Source organism: Salmo salar, chromosome 27, assembly GCF_965601325.2.
Source record: "Salmo salar chromosome 27, fSalSal1, whole genome shotgun sequence".
Lineage (NCBI taxonomy): Eukaryota > Metazoa > Chordata > Actinopteri > Salmoniformes > Salmonidae > Salmo > Salmo salar.
This window is the reverse complement of record NC_138317.1, coordinates 22,739,492-22,762,500: the sequence shown is the minus strand read 5'-3', so window position 1 is coordinate 22,762,500 and position 23,009 is coordinate 22,739,492. Positions and strand designations below refer to the sequence as shown.

Here is a 23,009-nt window from a genome sequence, read left to right as displayed (position 1 = left end):
GCTGAAGTCCATCATGGAGGTCAGGAAGTCGCCGGCGCCCATGGCTCGTAACGTCTCCACGCTGTACTTGGTACCACCCAGGAATGTCACGGTGCGGTCTTTCACGTCAAACAGCGACGCAAAACGGACCACTAGCACCTGATGAAGTGACAGCAGATACTAGGTACATTTGGCTGGATCAACTGCATTTCCATATCAGTTTGTTTTTAATACTGTTTTCATTCACATACATGTGAGAAATTGGATAAGGGGTAGAGGAGAGAAGGAGAAAAGAAGAGCCTAGGGAAGGAAGATGGCGTAAAAACAATGCAATAAGAGGTTTTAATATACTGTAAGTGAGTGTTCTGGTCTTCACCTCAAAGGTACCAGCCTTGAGCAGGCTGACCTGGTCGTGTTGGGAGAGGTCGCTGAAGCCTGGGATCCGCTTGGCAAACTCCACCACCTCTCTGACGGCCGGGGTGAAACTGTGGCTGAACTCCTCCCAGATCCCATGGCCTGACTTATGGGGATTCACATGGGGAGATGTGTTCATGGGACACAGCTGAGGATGGAGAGGGGAGATGGACTTGGGTTAGAAGGAGGCACATGCAACATATCATTCATATACTTATTAAAATGGTGGATAAGGCGAGTTTCCCATTTACATTGTGTTATGTTAACACAATCTGAAGGTGTGAGATCAAGTATGGTGTTCCACAGGGATCGAATCTTGACCTCTATTATTTGTAGTTTACATTGATGATCTGCCAAATGGGTCAAACTGCTCTCTCAAATGATTTGAGAAGGAAGTGCTATATAAAATGTAGTCGATCAATATATTATACAATAGATTAGCATAGATATTATATTAACTATAATATATCATATAGTCATTGTCCATCTGTCTATCTTGGACTCACCAGATGCATCCTGTTGCCCCCGCTCCACAGTGGTCCTGTGAATCCTCCATGGGAGTTGGAGGTGGCCTGGCTAGTGCTGTTGTTGCCTCCATGGTGGATGTAGGCTGGGAAATAGCCACTAGGGGAGCTGTTGGGCAGTCTGTCTCTGCTGTAGGGACAGTGATTCTGGGTGGGGGTGGTGGGAGTACCTCTGCTGTAGGGGCAATGGCTGAGGTTGGTGGTGTCGTCCTCCTGGCGATGGTGCCTGTCAGGGCCCTGAGGCCCGGTGTTGGTGGGCCTCTCCTGAGCCTGGTCGTGGGCCTGAGTGGCTGTGAATGAGGCCAGGTCATTCTGCTGGTTCTGGTTCTTCTGGTTCCAGGCCTCCTGCTGGTTCCTCTCCTCTATCCTCTTTCCAGTGTCACTGACATGTTGCTCCGCCCCCGGGGAGGTCGGCTGGGCATCGGCCTGGGACTGGGGGGAGGGGCTACCTTGCTTCTGATTGTACATGAAGGTCTCCTGGTGGGCCCGGGTCACCAAGCCAATCCCATCCTCTGACCCGCGGTCTGAACCACTTGATGGAGACGCCGATATAGGGCTTGGGCTTGTATCCATGGCCACTGCAGACTCTGGCTGATGTTTGGGCTCCTCTGATTGGTTGGACCCGGGGGAAGCAGCGGGAGAAGTGGAGGAAGAGGCGGAGCCTAAACCAGAGTCAACATCTTGGGGGCGGGGCTCCCCAGGGCAGGCCGACACCTGAAGCTGATTGGCCAGGGGGAGGGGTGTGTTGCCGTGTAGCTGGCTGTGTAGCTGGCTGTGTAGCTGGCTGTGTAGCTGGCTGTGTAGCTGGCGGGCGGCTGTTGTTGTTCATCATGTTGTTCACGGCACTCTGCATCTCTAGCAGCATGCGCTGCTTCTCACGCTTTGGGATGCGGCCGAAACGCACAGCTATAAGAGGAAAGAAGTAGGAGGCAACATTTAACCCGGGTGGACAATACAATTGTGTAGTGTACACCAGGCTTTAATTACCTCCAACACCTCCTATTAAAAAGGTCTTTGCTGACAGGGCTGCTAGTCTACAGATAATGATGAAATACTGTAAATCCTTGTTTGAAATCGAACAAACCGATACTTTTCTTCATCTACTTTTTTTTATGTAACCCATGACAACGGTAATAAACCATGTATTATTGTGACAGGAGAGGGGGTGTAGTTACAGAAGGTAATAGGAACTTACAGTCCTTGGACATGCCGACCAGCAGACACTTCTTGAAGCGACACTGCTGGCAGCGGTTCCTGTTGATCCTCATGATGGCACAGCTCTCGTTCTTCAGGCACTTCTTATACTGGATGTTCTGCTGGATGCTCCGACGGAAGAAACCCTATGCACACACACACAGACAGACAGATGGACACACTGGTGAGTCAGCGTGTGCCGGGAGACTTGCTAGTTCACAGTGCTTTGACAGCAGAACTAGGTCATTAAGAGAGGAGAGAGAGAGAGGCTGTGGTTAGAAATAAGGCAGAAGAATTCTGAGTTCGATGATTTGACCCTGTTAGGCTGCCGTCCCATTATGTCATTGCCCTTGCTCTCTCACCTTAACTATGGCATTGAGGCACAACATTGATTAGGTGTGTGTGTGTTCTCACCTTGCAGCCCTCACAGGCATGGACCCCATAGTGGAATCCAGATGCAATATCTCCACACACTTTACACAGCAGCACCAGGCCATTGATTTCTGCAAAAACACAGAGGCAAAACATCTCATCAGCACTCATTGACGCAATGCCTCTTTAAATTAAATTCAATAGATTGTATTCATCCCCAAAACCAAGGGACAATTATTGCAATAGTAACTGAATAGACATTCAAGTTATTGCACAGCAGAGAAACCACTCACTAGTAATGCTGCATTTTGCACTGGTCTTTGCTGTAGTATGGGCCAGTGGGAGACCTGCCGTGGTTAGGGGCGTGTCCACCACATTGCCCTGGCGACAGCTGTGGGAGGAGTTGTAGCTGCAGTCATTTGAGTCACTATGACATGACTCAGGGCTGGAGGAGCTGATGTAGGCTATTACACCCCCTACTGGAGAGACAGACATATGAAATGATCAGCCTAATCATCATAATAGAACAACACATATTATACTGTTCTCTCTATGGATAGGGCTGTCTGCCGGGGTAGCAGAGGTTCAAATTACACAAAGAACAATGATTTACATCACCTTATAAATAGAGAGTGTTTGAAAAGAATTAGAATTCATGTTGTTTCGGAACATTTTGCAGACCGAACGGAAGGATCTGGAAATCGTACAGTCCAAAGAAATATTCATATTTTGGGTGGGGTGTGTTGAGACTGAGCGCTGCAGCAGACAGCTGAGTCTCGTGAGTGAGATCAGACAGAGCAGCACGTGTTGTGACAACTTTTTACCAGTTGTAGGTAGGTTATTTACATTGTCATTATGGAGACACCTATTTCCCCTTTTCCAGAAAACATATTTCCAACCCTTTTTCCAGAAAACATATTAACATGCTACAACTGATGCGCATCACGAAATAGAGGTTACAAAGCGCAGGAAAATGACTTTAGGCACTCAGAGCTCATCAGAAAAATTTGCTTGGACATTGGTTTAAACTGCATTCTAATGCAGACCTTGCTTATGGAAAACCACATCAAGCTAAAGGCATGCTCAGTTCTTGGCTCTCCAGAGCTGGGCGAGTGGAAATTTGAAGTGAAATCCCTTGCGTGCTTCTGTTATAGGGAAAAGTCCACAATGACACTGACATTAAATGTGGAGAATGATACAGTTGCATCTGATGGCCATCAATTAGCCTATTCATTTCTATGCCCATGTTGGCTACTGTAGCCTACCATTTTAAACAAATATGTTGAAATGACGATAGCACTGTAGCCAATGCAAATACATTTGTTTCACTTGTGTAGTTTACCTGGAGCTGGCAAACTGATTTAATAAAGAGCCTATAACTTCAGTTTATTATTGTTGTTGTAGCCATGTGTTGTTAAACACTGTCTACCAAGCATAGGCCTATTCAGTTAATTTACAGTACCAGTCAAAAGTATGGAGACCTACTCATTCAAGGGGTTTTCTCCATTTTGACTATTTTCTACATTGTAGAATAATAGTGAAGACATCAAAACCATGAAATAACATATGGAATCATATAGCAACCAAAAAAAGTGTTAAACAAATCAAAATATATTTTAGATTCTTCAAAGTAGCCATCTTTTGCCTTGATGACAGCGTTGCACACTCTTGGCATTCTCTCAACCAGCTTCATGAGGTAGTCACCTGGAATGCATTTCAATTAACAGGTGTGCCTTGTTAAAAGTTAATTTGTTTAATTTCTTTCATTCTTAATGCGTTTGAGCCAATCAGTTGTGTTGTGACAAGGTAGGAGTGGTATACAGAAGATAGCCCTATTTAAAAGTTTCTTCAAGTGCAGTCGCAAAAAAACATCAAGCGCTATGATGAAACTGGGTCTCATGAGGACCGCCACAGGAAAGGAAGACACAGAGTTACCTCTGCTGCAGAGGATAAGTTCATTAGAGTTACCAGCCTCAGAAATTGCAGCCCAAATAAATGCTTCACAGAGTTCAAGTAACAGACATATCTCCACATCAACTGTTCAGAGGAGACTGCGTGAATCAGGCCTTCATGGTTGAATTGGTGCAAAGAAACCACTACTAAAGGACACCAATAAGAAGAAGAGACTTGCTTGGCCCAAGAAACATGAGCAATGGACATTAGACCGGTGGAATTCTGTCCTTTGGTCTGATGAGTCCAAATTTCAGATTTTTGGTGAGAGTAGGTGAACAGATGATCTCCGCAGGTGTGGTTCCCACTGTGAAGCATGGAGGGGGAGGTGTGATGGTGCTTTACTAGGGACACTGTCAGTGATTTATTTAGAATTCAAGGCACACTTAACCAGCATGGCTACCACAGCATTCTGCAGCGATACAGCATCCCATCTGCTCTTAGTGGGACTATTATTTGTTTTTCAACAGGACAATGACCCAACACACCTCCAGGCTGTGTAAGGACTCTTTAATCAAGAAGGGCTATTTTACCAAGAAGGAGAGTGATGGAGTGATGCATCAGATGACCTGGTCTCCACAATCACCTGGCCACAACCCAATTGAGATGGTTTGGGATGAGTTGGACCGCAGAGTAAAGGAAAAGCAGCAGGTCATGATGGTATGAGGGACAGATTGGCAATTTAGCCAGGACACCGGGGTTAACACCCCTACTTTTACAATAAGTGCCATGGGATCTTTAGTGACCACAGAGAGTCAGCACACACGTTTAACGTCCCAACCCAAAAGATGGCACCCTACACAAGACAATGTCCCCAATCACTGCCCTGGGGCTATAGGATATTTGTTTTAGACAAGGAAAAGGTGCCTCCTACTGGCCCTCCAACACCACTTCCAGCAGTATCTGGTCTCCCATCCACAGACCAACCAGGACCAACCCTGCTTAGCTTCAGAAGCAAGCCAGCAGTGGGATGCAGGGTGGTATGCTGTTGGCCTTCTTAGGTTGTTAGAAGTTAAATCGAGATTCCTTCTTAATTTGCTCGATAACGTTATGGAAAACGGGTTTATTGGCTAAATGTGGCAGCTCTCTTGCTGCGAAAAACATTTTGGGGCTAGTTTTTAGGCCTCGTGGGGAGGTTTTGAGTTGTCTTTGGGAAAGAAATTTCAGCAAGACCTGGCAACCCTGTGAAGAGTGGCTCTCAGCCAGGAAGAGAGGCCGACCACCCGCCCAGTCAAAGCGCTCTGTTTTATCACGCCCCTTTTTTCAGATCAGGCTGACCTGGTTTCTCTTCCTACATTCTGGTTAGATAACACCCCTGTTACATAATGCCAGTTTCAGCAGGGTGTGTGCAGAATAGCCTGGCTTCACTTCAGCTCACACACACGGCTCAAGAGGGAAGCTCATCGTCATTCAATCAAGAAGCAGGGCCAGGGCCAACATTGCCAGATTGCTTCATGAAGCAAGCGATTAATGCCTGCCAAATGTTGTGTGGCCTGATGGTAGTAAATCTAATTTTATTTGTCACATGCACCGAATACAACAGGTGTAGACCTTACCTTACAGTGAAACGCTTACTTACAAGCCCTTAACCAACAATGCAGTTTTAAGAAAATACCAAAAAAAGTAAGAGATAAGAATAACAAATAATTAAAGAGCAGCAGTAAATAACAATAGCGGGGATATATACAGGGGCTACCGGTACAGAGTATCAAGGTAATTTATGTGTTCATGAGTTGGTCTTCTGTAAGTTCCTTGTTGATCGAACTGCATTACAGAAGTTTCAGCAAATTCTAAAATAATCTCAATAGCCACAGCTGCCCTCGTTTCAACATTCATAAAGCACAAGAAATCCCATAGAAAACCCATTCCAAATAAGGGTGACTTACATAATGAATAGATGATTAGGTTGTGAAACTCTTGGCCAATCAATTCTCATTTTACTAGACTGACGAAGCTCATTTTCGGAACCCGCCCCTACCTGGAACGGACATGTTTTCTCGAGAAACCCAGTGGTAGAAAACTGGGTCAGTTTACATTGCTGCAACCCTATAACTGCATGCAGTTTCACGTGTATCCACACCAACTCGCAGTGCATTATCTTGGTAGAATTATGCAATATTTACGTCACAGCACTTCTCCACCAACCAGAGGACGCAAGGGAGCTTTTAAAGACGGAAGTATACACGTCACAGCGTTCCTCGGCCAATCAGAGAGATCGTATACAGAGTCGCACATGGCTAACGACCCGTGCATGTGAGAAAAGGGACCTGCAACACTGTTCCAGCATACCGATTCTAAAATAACAACACCTGGGACTTCTAACCAACTTTAACCCAGTTTTAATTAAGGCTCATTACAGTAAGAACAATCTAACATGTATGAGCAGATCACTGTAATTAATACATTTGCTTATGTTTTAATTCAAAACATCACAAAACTCTTTAAAACAAGGATTCTGACAAGAAGCCTGTTAAAGTTGTAAAATGAATCTTGGTTGTGGTAGGCCGCTGTGGTCTAATGAAATACACTATCAAGATGCAAAGTCAAACAGTTGAACGGTAGACACTAAAATAGGCTAGAGGCCTACACATACATCTTTATAAATGTATTGAGCAGAATATGATCATTTTACCTGCTTTTGTAGATTCCATGTGCTCTGACTTCTGAAATCCTCTTATTTGGACCTTTAGTCTGATGACGTGTTTCTTATCTTGTTTTCAGGAACTTTTTAAGTCACTGGTTGATGCTTTTGATCAACGTATTGAAGCGTTCAGAAAAGAGTCGGCGAACGCACGTAGGCCTACTAGTTTCAGAGATGACAGATGTCGCTCAACAGCAACTGTTGAAAATCAGATTGATTTCCCGTCGTGATAGTTGACGATCACCAACGTTCCAAACAATTCCGTAAACTAAACTGTATCCGTTTGGTTTAAAACACGCCCCGAATCAAACAATAGATTGCAGCCAATTGTTTCGCTACAGAATGAATCGAACGTTAGGAATTCCGTATATTTTTCTTTTCGTAGAGCGCTCAAAAAAGCTGGCCGTCTGATGTCTCTTTTCTGAAGGCTAAAGATGGGCCTTAGCATATTAATAGCTATAGCATAAAAATGTTTTTTTTTTCTCGAGGGAACCGATAGCTCTGATAGCAAAGAGTAGAACGTTATTATTCGTTGGACGACTGTTCCGAATTGAGCTCTCGACTCAGGCTGCTATTCTTCTTCTTTGGTGGGGTTTATCGGCGGTTGGCATCAAACGTGTTGGTGCATTACCGCCATCTACTGTACTGGAGTGTGGGCCAGAGACCGGGAGAAACTCAAATCAAATTGTATTGGTCACATACACATGGTTAGCAGATGTTAATGAGAGTGTAGCGAAATGCTTGTGCTTCTAGTTCCGACGATGCAGTAATATCTAACAAGTAATGTAACAAATTCACAAAACTACCTTATACACACAAATGTAATAAGAATATGTACATATAAATATATGGATGAGTGATGGCCGTGCTGCACAGGCAAGATGCAGTAGATGGTATAGAACAGTATATACATATGAGATGAATAATGTGGGATATGTAAACATTATTAAAGTGACACCTTTATTAAGTCAATTTATTAAAGTGGCCAGAGATTGAGTCTGTATGTTGACAGCAGCCACTCTATGTTAGTGATGGCAGTCTGATGGCCTTGAGATAGAAGCTGTTTTTTGGTCTCTCGGTCCCAGCTTCGATGCACCTGTACTGACCTCGCCTTCTGGATGATAGCGGGGTGAACAGACAGTGGCGCGGGTGGTTGTTGTCCTTGATGATCTTTTTGGCCTTCCTGTGACATTGAGAGATGTAGGTGTCCTGGAGGGCAGGTAGTTTGCCCCTGGTGATGCGTTGTGCAGACCGCACTACCCTCTGGAGAGCCTTGCGGTTGAGGGTGGTGCAGTTGCCGTACCAGGCGGTGATACAGCCCAACAGGATGCATCTGTAAAAGTTTGTGAATGTTTTAGGTGTGAAGCCAAATTTCTTCACCACGCTGTCTGTGGTGAAGCGTGGGCCTTCTTCACCACGCTGTCTGTCTGGGTGGACCATTTCAGTTTGTCCGTGATGTGTACACCGAGGAACTTAAAACTTTCCACCTTCTCCACTACTGCCCTGTTGATGTGGATGGGGAGTGCTCCCTCTGCTGTTTCCTGAAGTCTACGATCATCTCCTTTGTTTTGTTGACGTTGAGTGAGAGGTTATTTTCCTGACACCACACTCCTCCGGGGGCCCTCACCTCCTCCCTGTAGTCTGTCTCGTCGTTGTTGGTAATCAAGCCTACCACTGTAGTGTCGTCTGCAAACTTGATGATTGAGTTGGAAGCGTGCATGGCCACGCAGTCATGGGTGAATAGGGAGTACAGGAGAGGGCTGAGAACACACCCTTGTGGGGCCCCAGTGTTGAGGATCAGCGGGGTGGAGATGGTTTCCTACCTTCACCACTTGGGGGGCGGCCCGTCAGAAAGTCCAGGACCCAGTTGCACAGGGCGGGGTGGAGACCAAGGGTCTCGAGCTTAATGACGAGTTTGGAGGGTACTATGGTGTTAAATGCTGAGCTGAAGTCAATGAACAGCATTCTTACATAGGTATTCCTCTTGTCCAGATGGGATAGGGCAGGGTGCAGTGTGATGGCGATTGCACCGTCAGTGGACCTATTGGGGTGGTAAGCAAATTGGAGTGGGTCTGGGGTGTCAGGTAGGGTGGAGGTGATATGATCCTTGACTAGTCTCTCAAAGCACTTCATGATGACAGAAGTGAGTGCAACGGGGCGATAGTCATTGAGCTCAGTTACCTTAGCTTTCTTGCGAACAGGAACAATGGTGGCCATCTTGATGCATGTGGGAACAACAGACTGGGATAGGGATTGATTGAATATTTCCGTAAACACACAAGCCAGCTAGTCTGCGCATGCTCTGAGGACACGGCTAGGGATGCCGTCTGGGCCGGCAGCCTTGCAAGGGTTAACACGTTTAAATGTTTTACTCACGTTGGCCAGGGAGAAGGAGAGCCCACAGGCTTTGGTTGCGGGCTGTGTCAGTGGCACTGTATTGTCCTCAAAGCGAGCAAATAAATGGTCTGGGAGCAAGACGCCGATGTCCGTGACGGGGCTGGTTTTCTTTTTGTAATCCGTGATTGACTGTAGACCCTGCCACATATGTCTCGTGTTTGAGCCGTTGAATTGCGACTCTACTTTGTCTCTATACTGACGCTTTGCTTGGTTTGATTGCCTTGCGGAGGGAATAGCTGCACTGTTTGTAATTGGTCATGTTTCCAATTGCCTTGCCATGATTTTAAAGCGGTGGTTTGCACTTTCAGTTTTGCTCAAATGCTGCCACCAATCCATGGTTTCTGGTTAAGAAATGTTTTAATAGTCACAATGGGTACGACATCTCCGATGCACTTGCTAATAAACTCGCACAACGAGTCAGCGTATACATCAATGTTGTTGTCTGAGGCTATCTGGAACATATCCCAGTCCACGTGATCGAAGCAATCTTGAAGCGTGGAATCCAATTGGTCGGACCAGCGTTGAACAGACCTGAGCACGGGCGTTTCCTGTTTTAGTTTCTGTCTATAGGCTGGGCGCAACAAAATGGAGACATGGTCAGATTTGCCGAAGGCAGGGCAGGGGAGGGCTTTGTATGCATCGTGGAAGTTAGAGTAGCAATGATTCAGAATGCTACCAGCTCGTGTCGTACATTCGATATGCTGATAGAATTTAGGAAGCCTTGTTCTCAGATTAGTTTTGTTAAAATCCCCAGATTCAATAAATGCAGCCCCAGGATTTATGGTTTCCAGTTTATATAGAGTCCATACGGCTGTGACTATAATCGAAGAGAATTCTCTTGGAAGATAATGCGGTCGGCATTTGATTGTAAGGAATTCTAGGTCAGGTGAACAAAAGGACTTGAGTTCCTGTATGTTGTTGTGATTGCACCATGAGTTGTCAATCATAAGGCATACACCCCCACCCTTCTTCTTACCAGAGAGATGTTTGTTTCTGTCGGCGCAATGCGTGAAGAAACCGGGTGGCTGTACCGACTCTGACAACATATACTGAGTGAGCCATATTTCCTTGAAACAGAGAATATTACAATCTCTGATGTCTCTCTGGAAGGCACTAAATCCTACCTGCCAGCCCTGTTGCTCTTAATTCTACTCAATACAGTCTTTAAACTAATTTCCTGTACCCCTTTCTCCCTCATACTAGATCTCAGCCTCTCTCTGCCCACCTTGTAGCAATACATGCTCCACGGTCTGTTTCCTGGCAATAATCACACTTTCCTGTTGGATGCTTTCCTATCACATTTAAGGTCTTATTCAACTAGCCTACACTCTCACTGTGGCCTAAATTTAAACATTTAGGCCAGATAGGCAATGTTAGGAGAAAGGGGATCCCTGTGTCCAAGAGGTGAGGCAGAGGCCACAGAGAGGGGAGGCAACGTGAGGGCAGAAACATTCAGAATGACACAAGTAACAGCTTGTTTTTTTTACTCAGGAACGAGGGCAAAATGTAGATATTTGGGTGTAGGTCTGCATGTGTGTTTGAAACACATGCATCTAAGTAGACATCGCATCTAGCAAAGCACAGCTATCACAGATCAGTACACCAGTGTTTTCATATAGCTAACCAAGGACAAAAATAATGTAGTTGTCCTGTGTGACATCAATGAAATAGAGTAGTTGCATGACCTTACTCCAGAATCCTCTGGTCCTGAATCCATGCACCTTGGTTGAACGGAGATGAACCACATCATTTATCCAGCAGCACCGTCTGTCTCAGAACAGGTCAAACTGACTCTGACATGAGCTGTTTCACCATATCTCCCACACACTTCCTTGTCATAGTTGTCGACAAGAATAATGTGGCTACCTAGCTTTTCAACCAAGGTCAGTGCAAGAACGAGGAGAGATTTAAGTAGAATGAGGACATTCAACAACTCTGAGGACAATGGAAGTTCACTTCAAATAAAACAGTAACACACATTGATTTGAATAAGAGAATATGAAGTTTGTCTTGCAGATTTTCTGCATCACTTAGTTGTCTGACAGACATGGTAATCACCACCCCACCATCCCAAGCAGCCTTTATTGGTTTGGTGCAGCCATATCCCAAGGCAGACTTGTCCTGACCAGCTCCCATTTCCCTGGTTTCTTCTGCTACCACCCTGAAAAAAAATAGAGAACAGACAAGCCCATGCCTTCCTCACCCATTCTCCAGTTTCAGTGGAATTTTGGTCACCAGGTCACAGACCACGGGCGACCTGAACACTGCTGTTTTCTTTCCCCAGCTAAATGTGTGTAATAACAATGGGCCTGGGATAAATGTGAGAAAGTTCTATAAATGACCATTGTTCTCTAACTCAACCCCCTTGCTGCTCGATCTTTTGAGTCCTTTCAGACAGCTTATAGTCTTTGAAGTATTGTCTTTACTTAGAACTGAGTAGTGGTGCAACAGACGATTAAGGGGGACGGGGGCAGTAATTCATACCATTGTTTTACTTTACTATTTAGCTGTAAACTTGTGCTTTACGTTGAGCAGACAAATACGTGTTATTTAAGGTGTTTTTAGTCCAACTTAAATTTCTTCCAGTTGAGATGTTATAATTAATCTGGCACTTAGCCCATCAGTATACCACACCATACATTGTCAGTTGAGTGAAAAATATATTTTATCAAATGAGAACTATACTTTTTATATTCTTGGAAAACAGATTTTTCCTTCTGACCTGGGACTCAAACCAGCCATCCTCCAGATCACGTCAAACTCATTCCACAGAGGGCCAGCCTTGTGCAGGTTTTCGATCCAGCCTTGTACTTGATTGATGAATTAAGGTCACTAATTAGTAAGGAACCCCTCACCTGGTTGTTTAGGTCTTAAGTGAAAGAAGAAAAATCTGTACACTCAGCCCCCAGTGGAATGAGTTTGACACTCCTGCTCCAGATGCTGTCCCACTTCTTCAAACCTCTCGGTCGGTGCTCTCCAACCCCATTCCCAGGGGAGATATCGTCCTGTAGGTTCTCTCCAACCCCGTTCCTGGAGAGATATCGTCCTGTAGGTTCTCTCCAACCCCGTTCCCAGGAGAGATATCGCCCTGTAGGTTCTCTCCAACCCGTTGTAAGCAACCCAATTCAGCTTATCAACCATCTAATAATTAGCTGTGCTAGACCAGAGTTGGAGAAAACTTACAGGACAATAGCTCTCCATGAACGGGAGTTGAGCCCTGCTCTCCGACAGTATTTCCTAAACTCAGTCCTGCCCCCCTCACTGCACATTTTGGTTTTTGCCCTAAAACTACATAGCGATTCAAATGAAATCCAGCTCTGATTATTTGAAATCAGCCATTTAGTGCTAGGGCAAATACCAAAATGTGCACCTAGGGGGGAACCCAGGACAGTTTGGGAAACTCTGCTCTAGGATGCCTGCCATATCATACCTAAATAGATAAATGGTCATATCCTGGTGATCCTGGACTATAGACACTCAACACCAAGAGTAGTTTCACTGTTTGACTAGTGGTCCTTAGTGCCGACAGTCAAGCCCCCCAGGTTAAACTATTATCCCCAAAAACACATTGTTAAACCATTCCTTGAGCCCTCAAACTCAAAGCCAGTTCCACTGCATTTTCCCTCCTAATCAGGGACTGATTTAGAACTGGGACACCAGGCGGGTACAATTTATCAAGTAGAACAGAAACCCAGCCAGCAGGGTCAGACCCGCAGGGTAAGAGTTGAATACCCCTGACCTAGATGTTACGACACATAACCCCTCAGGTGTAAACCAGTGTGCACTGTAGACACTGGTTCAGATCAGTTACACTCACTGTCATATTGATCAATAGTTCTGACAGGGTGAATTTCTAGAAACCACATTTCACAAGTCTGAAAATGCTAGTCTGTCAGCTTCGCTTATCCTAATTACTAACCACGCTCTATATCCCTTTATCGCCGAAGACATCAAATGGCAGCTTCTACACCCAAAATGATGAACTCTTACACACCACACCAACATTTTGTCACCATAAAAAGGCATGTGTTTATTTCTTTAAATGTACAGACACCCTCTAGCGATAGCGGTGAAGCTGCAGGGTATTGCGTCTCTTCCAGGCTGCCCGGCGAGAACCACCCATGGTCAGGTGGAACTTGTGGCCCTTGCCCAGGCCGCGGCTCTTCTTGCCCGCAGACGTCAGGCCACGCATCTCCCTGTGCTTGTGCACGGGCCTGGTGATCCATTGGGTGTCGGGGTTGCGTCTGATAGCCTTGTGGAAGATGTCGACCAGGATCACCTCGAAGAACTTGTAGGTGGAGTCCTCTCCTACCCAGTAAGAGGCCAGCACCCTCAGGCCTCCACAGTGACGGCCAGCACGCTCCTGTTGGGGAGACCGAAGACCAAGCAGGTCAGACAAGTCACATCCAGAAACTTGTATGAATGTAAATGACTGATTTGCAATGTTCTGGGGTCTGGTCTAGTGACAGCACTGCCAACCCATAGTACGCATGGCTCCCTGCGGCAGGGGTATTACCCAGTTATGCCACCTTCAATTCCCTCTCCTACTCCACAACATCTATTGAGCAATTCTAGCATATATTTATACATATATACACACACACACACACAAAAAAGGTATGGGAAAGATCTAAAATGATGAAATCCCACTGCCTGACACATACACATGGAGCTACACATATGGATTTGTCTCAACATTGAAGTAATCATCAAGTCCAATGTGAAGAGAATACCATTCACTTAGTTTAATACAGTGCAGTTTTAAATACAACCAAGACACTTTTGGAAAGGACGGATTATTTTCTGTAATGTGGTTTCAGACAAATTGGCTTATTCAGACTGGTTTCACCATAGTCGATAAGATGGGGAAAAAAGTTGAGCATCATTAACCACATTGAGAGGATGCATTATTGACGAGGGTTCAATTTGGAATGTGAGCTTTGTTTCAGAGGGAAAATGGAGTCAATATGAAATTACTTGTACCTATCCAAGCATTCATATCAGCCCAAGGGCCTAGAAGCAGAGGCATGGGTAGATTTGTAATTGAGCGTAGATTTGCCAAGTCAGGTCAGATCTGTGACATCCTTGTGCAGTTCTTTGTAACTTCTCCCTAAAGCGTACTCACTATCCCTCATGGACTTAAAATAAATACTGACTGATGTAAGATTTTCTTTGTATATAAAAAGAAAAAACACTAGCCCAAGCTTACACCAATACCAAGCTTTCCAGGTCCTAAACAATGTGAGCAAATGCAACATTTGGGGAGAAAGGATAAGAATCAGACCACAACCAGGAAAATGCACCTGTTCAGAAACTCACCTCAGCAGTGGACTGGAGGCTGCGGGCAAACTTGATCTGGTTGACACCATGGTGGACGGGCTTGCCGTAGGTGGCACCCTTGGGCACGGGGCGCTTGCGGCCTCCACGGCGAACGCGGACACGGTAGATGACGTAGCCTGTCATAAGACAGGGACATGTCAAGGAATAAAAGACAGCAAATGACAACCACTTGGTCTACCTTTCATGTGAAGCAACACTTCTAAACAGATAAGTGACTTGAATGTATTTGCCAAACCACAAACAGGCAATGGGAATACCATTACTGTCTAATCACGTCAACAGGGCTACAAATAACATTACATCTTCAACATATCAAACCAACGCATCAGACATGAGGGCTCCTGAGTGGTACAGCGGTCTAAGGCACTGCATGTCATTACTGATCCTGGTTCGATTCCAGGCTCTCACAACCGGCCGTGATTGGGAGTCCCAATTGGCCCAGAGTCATCCGGGTTCGGCCGTCACTGTAAATAAGAATTAGTTCTTAACTTGCCTAGTCTTTAGTGGGTTTGTCATGATGGCTCTAGCACTGAGATGCCGTGCCTTAGACCACTGTGCCGCTCATGATAATAAACCTCGAGTAGCAGCACTGTTGGGGGGGGGGGGGGGGTCAACGTAAATTGTCCCTGTCACCCACCTTGTTTGCACTTGTACCCCAGTCTGCGAGCCTTGTCTGGTCTGGTGGGTCTAGGCGCACGGTGGAGACCGGATAGCTGACGGTACTGCCAGCATCGGACGCGCAGGAGAAAGCGCATCACGTCGGACTGCTTCTTGCGCCATAGCTCCTGCATATATTTGTACGCTCCCATGTTGGATTAACTGCGACAAAAGGCAAATATAAAAATGTAATGATCACCATTAAATACTGGGATTTAACCGCTACTCTAGTTGGAGGAAAAGTAAGGCACCGACAATTTGCTAATCTTCATTCAAAGACATGATATGGCCAAATTGGTTAGCTAGCCAACACGTTTACTTTGTTTACAACGTAATGTTACCTTGAAATAATCAAGTCATGAATGACATCTTCGGGATACATTTAACTTAGCGTGTATTACATTGGAGTCTACATGCACGTGCTTTTGGGGCTAATTTCTGTTTCATTCTAGAACCCCTGGAAATCCGTCTTCAGACAGGAGGCTCGCGGTAGGCCCCGATGCAGAGTCCTACCTACACACTGGATAGGTAGCTAGTTAACCGGCTAGCACTCCATAGTAGACAACCACTAAAGCTAAAATATTTACTAGTAAAACCTGTAACGCAACAAATGTACATAGTTTTATAAATAGTGAACGTCAATGTCTAGCAACTTTCTAAACTCGCTCTTAGGCAATGTATAGGAGACCAATAGAAGACCCGTGCATTACCTCGGATACACAATGCAATATTCAGATTTTCACAAATTAAAAAGCAGAAATGGAGGTAGTGTGTTATTACCGAAGCATTCCGTTAACTAACCCCAGAACTATACAACTCGATGGCCATGTTTTAATACCGATTTTTGATGGATTTTACATACTGAAAAATAATAAAATGCTCGCTTACATGATGGCGTACCTGCCGGAAAGAAAGAAAAAATGTACCCAGCATGCTTTATCAAAACGTCAGTGACACAGTTCCGGTCAGATACGCCTGGGTATTGTAGTTTATTCCAATAATGTTAATATTTTTCATATACATTTCACCTAACTTCATTTAATAACCTGGGATTTTGGTAGTCTTGGCATTTTAGAACACAATACAATTATTTAGTACTTACTTTTGTACATTGAGATTTGGTCCACTACACTTGTCGATTTTACCATTCTTATTGGTAGCTGGTAATATACATTTATATTTGACATTTATTCATGCATATTAATAAATGTATATGTGTTATTTATAAAGTGCATTTTTCTCAAAATTCACCGCTCCCCTCGCATCTGCACATGCGCAGACAATCATTGGAACTTCCTTGTCAAAAGAGAATGGATGTTGTGATTTTAGCTAGCTAAATAACTTCAAAGTTGGTTAGCTATCCAGTTTACTCCAATAATAATTGTAATCTCTCCGTTTGGCCAACTCTTACACCAAGGTACTTGTTTTATCGTATCAAGCTAGCTACGTAAACTTTGGATGCGATGTTGACGAAGATGCTTCAGTTACAGTAGTTCATTTTTCTACTAATTTGACATTTATTTTTGTGGTATTGCAGGTTTTCGCGTATTCGAAATGGGGAAAGGCTGCAAAGTTGTGGTGTGTGGTTTGGCATCTGTAGGAAAAACAGCCATCCTTGAACAGCTGTTATATGGCAATCACGCAGTTGGTAAATTGATGACTGAATTGGTTGTATTTGAGAGATTAACACTGTATAAAATGTGCTTGTAGTGTTAAAAGGGGATTTGCAATGTAGCCTGGAATGTCCAGTTATTGGGAGCAAAACAGCGTTCTGCACTTCTTTCAATATACAACTTTTGCAGTTGAAATCTGTAACTAAGTTTGTGTGTTGCGTGAATTGAAACCAGAGAACTGCTAAACACCGTCCGGCATGGTGTGGCCTTACGCTCCACAGGGAGCCAAAGGAAACAAATTAATGTTATAGAATATAGATACTGTATTTCACCGAGAGTTTAGTGAGCACTGCCTACCTGCCAGACTGTTGAAAACAACCATTGAATTCCATTGTCTCCTGTCTGTTGAAGGTTCAGAGTCCACTGAGACCCAGGAGGATGTGTATGTGGCGTCGGTGGAGACAGACCGCGGTGTGAAGGAACAGTTACGTCTCTATGACACCAGGGGGCTCCACGACGGCCTGGACCTTCCCAAGCACTACTACTCGGTGGCAGACGGCTTTGTGCTGGTCTACAGCGTGGACAGCCTGGAGTCCTTCAAGAAGGTGGATGTCCTCAAGAAGGAGATAGACAAATCCAGAGACAAGAAAGAGGTACTGGGATTGTGATTGATTGAAACGCTCCTTAAGCTTTAAATTTTTACATTTACATGTTAGTCATTTAGCAGACGCTCTTATCCAGAGCGACTTACAGTAGTGAATGCATACATTTCATACATTTTTTTCCCCCGTACTGGGCCCCCGTGGGAAACGAACCCACAACCCTGGCGTTGCAAACACCATGCTCTACCAACTGAGCCACACGGGACCCCGTGTGTGGTTTTGTTCAAGTGAGCCAGGTTTCGTTGATTGTTTTGGCCATAGATGGCTAATCAATCAAATGAATTTATAATGCCCTATTAACATCAGCAGTTATCACAGTGCTTTTATTCTAACCTGGCCTAGACCCCAAAGAGCAAGCAGAAGCACAGTGGCCATAAATAAAAAAACGATTAACCAAGACACAAATCAGAACCTTATGCTATTGTTGTTTAGTTGGAGTGTCCCCTCTTTCTGCAGGTGATGGTGATTGTGCTAGGGAACAAGACGGACCTGCGTGAGCTTCGTCAGGTGGAGCACGAGGCAGCGCAGCAGTGGGCGCGGGGGGAGAAGGTCAAGCTCTGGGAGGTCAGCGTCACTGAGAGGAACTCTCTCATTGAACCCTTCACCATGCTCACCAGCCGCCTCACACAGCCTCAGAGCAAGTCTGCCTTCCCTCTTCCAGGACGCAAGAGCAAGGGCACGACGTCCAACGACATCTGAACTGAACTCAACCTTGAGCGTACCTAAGATCCAAGTACTTCGGGGGAGGGGGAGATGTGTCAGAGTAGGATCGATGAGTTAGCCAGCCAACTTACATTAATATTCTGACTTCATATCAAGAGATTGCCATGAAATATGGGCAAAGACATAGTAACTGACTCGACAACCGACAACCCATTAAATTCCCTTAAAATAAAGCTATTTTTTTTTTTAAATACAATTGAAGTCGGAAGTTTACATGCACCTTAGCCAAATACATTTAAACTCAGTTTTTCCACAATTCCTGACATTTAATCCTAGTAAAAATTCCCTGTCTTAGGTCAGTTAGGATCACCACTTCATTTTAAGAATGTGAAATGTCAGAATAATAAGAGAGAATGATTTATTTCAGCTTTTATTTCTTTCATCACATTCTCAGTGGGTCAGAAGTTTACATACACTCAATTAGTATTTGGTAGCATTGCCTTTAAATAGTTTAACTTGGGTCAAACGTTTCGGGTAGCCTTCCACAAGCTTCCCACATTAAGTTGGGTGAATTTTGGCCCATTCCTCCTGACAGAGCTGGTGTAACTGAGTCAGGTTTGTAGGCCTCCTTGCTCACACTCTTTTTCAGTTCTGCCCACAAATTTTCTATGGGATTGAGGTCAGGGCTTTGTGGTGGCCACTCCAATGCCATTTTTCCACAACTTTGGAAGTATGCTTGGGGTCATTGTCCATTTGGAAGACCCATTTGCGACCAAGCTTGAACTTCCTGACTGATGTCTTGAGATGTTGCTTCAATATATCCACATAATTTTTCCTACCTCATCATGCCATCTATTTTGTGAAGTGCGCCAGTCCCTCCTGCAGCAAAGCACCCCCACGCTTCACTGTTGGGATGGTGTTCTTCGGCTTGCAAGCCTCCCCCTTTTTCCTCCCAACATAACTATGGTCATTATGGCCAAACGGTATTTCTTTTTCATCAGACCAGAGGACATTTCTCCAAAAAGTACGATCTTTGTCCCCATGTGTAGTTCCAAACCGTAGTCTGGCTTTTTTATGGCGGTTTTGGAGCAGTGGCTTCTTCCTTGCTGAGCAGCCTTTCAGGTTATGTTGATAGAGGACTGTTTTACTGTGGATATAGATACTTTTGCACCCGTTTCCTCCAGCATCTTCACAAGATCCTTTGCTGTTGTTCTAGGATTGATTTGCACTTTTCACACTAAAGTACGTTCATCTCTAAGAGACAGAACGCGTCTCCTTCCTGAGCGGTATGACGGCTGTGTGGTCCCATGGTGTTTATACTTGCGTACTATTGTTTTGTACAGATGAGCGTGGTACCGTCAGGCGTTTGGACATTGCTCCCAAGGATTAACCAGACTTGTGGAGGTCTACAATTTTTTTCTGAGGGCTTGGCTGATTTCTTTTGATTTTCCCATGATGTCAAGCAAAGAGGCACTGAGTTTGAAGGTAGGCCTTAAAATACATCCACAGCTACACCTCCAATTGACTCAAACGTTGTTAATTAGCCTATCAGAAGCTTCTAAAGCCATGGCATTTTCTGGAATTTTTCAAGCTGTTTAAAAGGCAGTGTCAACTTGGTGTATGTAAACTTCTGACCCACTGGAATTGTGATACAGTGAAATATTGTGTCTGTAAACAATTGTTGGAAAAATTACTTGTCATGCACAAAGTAGATGTCCTAACCTACTTGCCAAACTATAGTTAACAAGAAATGTGTGGAGTGGTTGAAAAACAAGTTAATGACTCCAACCTAAGTGTGTACATTTCTGACGTCAACTGTATACTTGCAAATCAAGAGATGTTTTTCAAAGTAAGATGGCTAAATTAGTGAAGCTGCTTTGTGATATCATACACCCCTATGGTTTCCGTGTGCGCCATCCTATGGGAGGGTTATAGTAGCTGCTTTACAGCAAGGTCTAGGCCCATATAATGTGCTTTGGGGGTGAGGCATATTACTGCCTAGTGTGTATGGCCCACCAGTTTACTACCTAGTGTGTATGGCCCACCAGTTTACTACCTAGTGTGTATGGCCCACCAGTTTACTACCTAGTGTGTATGGCCCACCAGTTTACTACCTAGTGTGTATGGCCCACCAGTTTACTACCTAGTGTGTATGGCCCACCAGTTTACTACCTAGTGTGTATGGCCCACCAGTTTACTACCTAGTGTGTATGGCCCACCAGTTTACTACCTAGTGTGTATGGCCCACCAGTTTACTACCTAGTGTGTATGGCCCACCAGTTTACTACCTAGTGTGTATGGCCCACCAGTTTACTACCTAGTGTGTATGGCCCACCAGTTTACTACCTAGTGTGTATGGCCTACCAGTTTACTACCTAGTGTGTATGGCCTACCAGTTTACTACCTAGTGTGTATGGCCCAGTAGTAAAAAACTAAATAGGTACTACCTAGTGTGTATGGCCCAGTAGTAAAAAACTAAATAGGTACTACCTAGTGTGTATGGCCCACCAGTTTACTACCTAGTGTGTATGGCCTACCAGTTTACTACCTAGTGTGTATGGCCTACCAGTTTACTACCTAGTGTGTATGGCCTACCAGTTTACTACCTAGTGTGTATGGCCTACCAGTTTACTACCTAGTGTGTATGGCCTACCAGTTTACTACCTAGTGTGTATGGTCTACCAGTTTACTACCTAGTGTGTATGGCCCAGTAGTAAAAAACGAAATAGGTACTACCTAGTGTGTATGGCCCAGTAGTAAAAAACAAAATAGGTACTACCTAGTGTGTATGGCCCACCAGTTTACTACCTAGTGTGTATGGCCCACCAGTTTACTACCTAGTGTGTATGGCCCACCAGTTTACTACCTAGTGTGTATGGCCCACCAGTTTACTACCTAGTGTGTATGGCCCACCAGTTTACTACCTAGTGTGTATGGCCCACCAGTTTACTACCTAGTGTGTATGGCCCACCAGTTTACTACCTAGTGTGTATGGCCCACCAGTTTACTACCTAGTGTGTATGGCCTACCAGTTTACTACCTAGTGTGTATGGCCTACCAGTTTACTACCTAGTGTGTATGGCCCAGTAGTAAAAAACTAAATAGGTACTACCTAGTGTGTATGGCCCAGTAGTAAAAAACTAAATAGGTACTACCTAGTGTGTATGGCCCACCAGTTTACTACCTAGTGTGTATGGCCTACCAGTTTACTACCTAGTGTGTATGGCCTACCAGTTTACTACCTAGTGTGTATGGCCTACCAGTTTACTACCTAGTGTGTATGGCCTACCAGTTTACTACCTAGTGTGTATGGCCTACCAGTTTACTACCTAGTGTGTATGGTCTACCAGTTTACTACCTAGTGTGTATGGCCCAGTAGTAAAAAACGAAATAGGTACTACCTAGTGTGTATGGCCCAGTAGTAAAAAACTAAATAGGTACTACCTAGTGTGTATGGCCCAGTAGTAAAAAACTAAATAGGTACTACCTAGTGTGTATGGCCCACCAGTTTACTACCTAGTGTGTATGGCCTACCAGTTTACTACCTAGTGTGTATGGCCTACCAGTTTACTACCTAGTGTGTATGGCCTACCAGTTTACTACCTAGTGTGTATGGCCTACCAGTTTACTACCTAGTGTGTATGGCCTACCAGTTTACTACCTAGTGTGTATGGCCCAGTAGTAAAAAACGAAATAGGTACTACCTAGTGTGTATGGCCCAGTAGTAAAAAACAAAATAGGTACTACCTAGTGTGTATGGCCCACCAGTTTACTACCTAGTGTGTATGGCCCACCAGTTTACTACCTAGTGTGTATGGCCCAGTAGTAAAAAACTAAATAGGTACTACCTAGTGTGTATGGCCCAGTAGTAAAAAACTAAATAGGTACTACCTTGATCAGGTCTGTTGCTCATGTCTGATGATCAAATGTCTGTTTCACCAGTTCACCCTAAATGGTTGGTTGTGTATTTGTTAAATACAAAACCTGTGTACTTTATTCTTTGTACATGTTTGAGAATTTTATTTACTTAATTTATTTGTCACTTTACTAAACTTAAATTCCTAGTGAGTAGGAATGGGATAAAATGTAGGACACAAATTGTATGAAATGAAATGTCTTTGAATTGTTGTGAAGAGAATGTGGCTTCTGTAGTGCATCCAAATAATATATCCTTTCTCCTGAAGTGTACACTCATTCACTACTACAAATCTAAAAGCATCGGATTGGTGGAGGCATGGGGCAGGAGTTTCCACTATATTTCTTATAGCAGTCATTTCCTTTCAATTCAGGGAATTGAAGTGAACCTATGTACACTTTTGGAGGAAGGAGAGAATTGGAACATCTCCTGTGTCCTTCATGTCTTGTGTGTGAGACCTAGCCAAATAACATTTGTGCTGCTACTTATATTGTTGTTGTCCATTGTTTTCTGACATATGTGCATGTATTTCAATTTAACAAAATGGAGGGACTGTATTATTAAAAGAAAATAAATCAGCAAGACATGAAGCACAACTTTCCCACCTAGACATTGTGCTGTATAAGCTACAATATGAATGTTTCAGCAATATGTTATAGATTCAGATATAGACATGCAAGAGAGCTT

General features: G+C 44.3%; 3 protein-coding genes and 1 non-coding gene across 8 annotated transcripts in view; 1 reads left to right on the top strand and 3 right to left on the bottom strand.

Moving 5' to 3' along the window:
* Window positions 1-7,651, bottom strand: part of LOC106588668 (nuclear receptor subfamily 1 group D member 2) — a 10,264-nt gene extending 2,613 nt beyond the window's left edge. The window contains exons 1-8 of the mRNA XM_082970117.1: window positions 7,066-7,651; window positions 2,777-2,962; window positions 2,526-2,614; window positions 2,113-2,257; window positions 1,735-1,823; window positions 900-1,670; window positions 356-541; window positions 1-138 (exon numbers count right to left, since the gene is read on the bottom strand). The exon at window positions 1-138 is cut by the window's left edge and continues 73 nt beyond it. Coding sequence (XP_082826243.1) covers window positions 1-138; window positions 356-541; window positions 900-1,670; window positions 1,735-1,823; window positions 2,113-2,257; window positions 2,526-2,614; window positions 2,777-2,962; window positions 7,066-7,084 — 1,623 coding nt within the window. The 5' untranslated portion in view covers window positions 7,085-7,651. The remainder of the gene's footprint in view (window positions 139-355; window positions 542-899; window positions 1,671-1,734; window positions 1,824-2,112; window positions 2,258-2,525; window positions 2,615-2,776; window positions 2,963-7,065) is intronic.
* A 5,824-nt stretch (window positions 7,652-13,475) lies between these two features.
* rl15 (60S ribosomal protein L15) lies at window positions 13,476-17,501 on the bottom strand. Of its 5 annotated transcripts, none has more exons than XM_014177848.3 (4): window positions 17,439-17,501; window positions 15,449-15,630; window positions 14,791-14,927; window positions 13,476-13,834 (listed from the first exon to the last, which is right to left on the bottom strand). In XM_014177848.3, exons 2-4 carry the CDS (start codon window positions 15,618-15,620, stop codon window positions 13,529-13,531), a joined length of 615 nt encoding a protein of 204 aa, XP_014033323.1. In that variant the 5' UTR covers window positions 15,621-15,630; window positions 17,439-17,501; the 3' UTR covers window positions 13,476-13,528.
* Window positions 14,279-14,367, bottom strand: LOC123731011 (small nucleolar SNORD12/SNORD106). The gene has a single exon (XR_006762516.1). It is a non-coding gene; the product is annotated as a small nucleolar SNORD12/SNORD106 (small nucleolar RNA).
* On the top strand, window positions 16,750-22,918 carry LOC106588667 (NF-kappa-B inhibitor-interacting Ras-like protein 1). The gene is made up of 4 exons (XM_014177876.3): window positions 16,750-16,885; window positions 17,006-17,116; window positions 17,493-17,734; window positions 18,200-22,918. The coding sequence occupies exons 2-4, from the start codon at window positions 17,023-17,025 to the stop codon at window positions 18,440-18,442; spliced, it is 579 nt and encodes a 192-aa protein (XP_014033351.1). The 5' UTR covers window positions 16,750-16,885; window positions 17,006-17,022; the 3' UTR covers window positions 18,443-22,918.
* The last annotated feature ends 91 nt before the right edge of the window (window positions 22,919-23,009 follow it).

What these genes read in the sequence shown, in the direction of transcription:
- rl15 (XM_014177848.3), bottom strand. Translation starts at nt 15,620, where the DNA reads ATGGGAGCGTACAAATATATGCAGGAGCTATGGCGCAAGAAGCAGTCC. An exon ending in GGGGTACAAGTGCAAACAAG is followed by an intron (nt 14,928 to 15,448) that starts GTGGGTGACAGG and finishes GTCTTATGACAG; the next exon opens with GCTACGTCATCTACCGTGTC. An exon ending in GCCTCCAGTCCACTGCTGAG is followed by an intron (nt 13,835 to 14,790) that starts GTGAGTTTCTGA and finishes TCTCCCCAACAG; the next exon opens with GAGCGTGCTGGCCGTCACTG.
- LOC106588667 (XM_014177876.3), top strand. Translation starts at nt 17,023, where the DNA reads ATGGGGAAAGGCTGCAAAGTTGTGGTGTGTGGTTTGGCATCTGTAGGA. An exon ending in ATATGGCAATCACGCAGTTG is followed by an intron (nt 17,117 to 17,492) that starts GTAAATTGATGA and finishes TGTCTGTTGAAG; the next exon opens with GTTCAGAGTCCACTGAGACC. An exon ending in AATCCAGAGACAAGAAAGAG is followed by an intron (nt 17,735 to 18,199) that starts GTACTGGGATTG and finishes CTCTTTCTGCAG; the next exon opens with GTGATGGTGATTGTGCTAGG.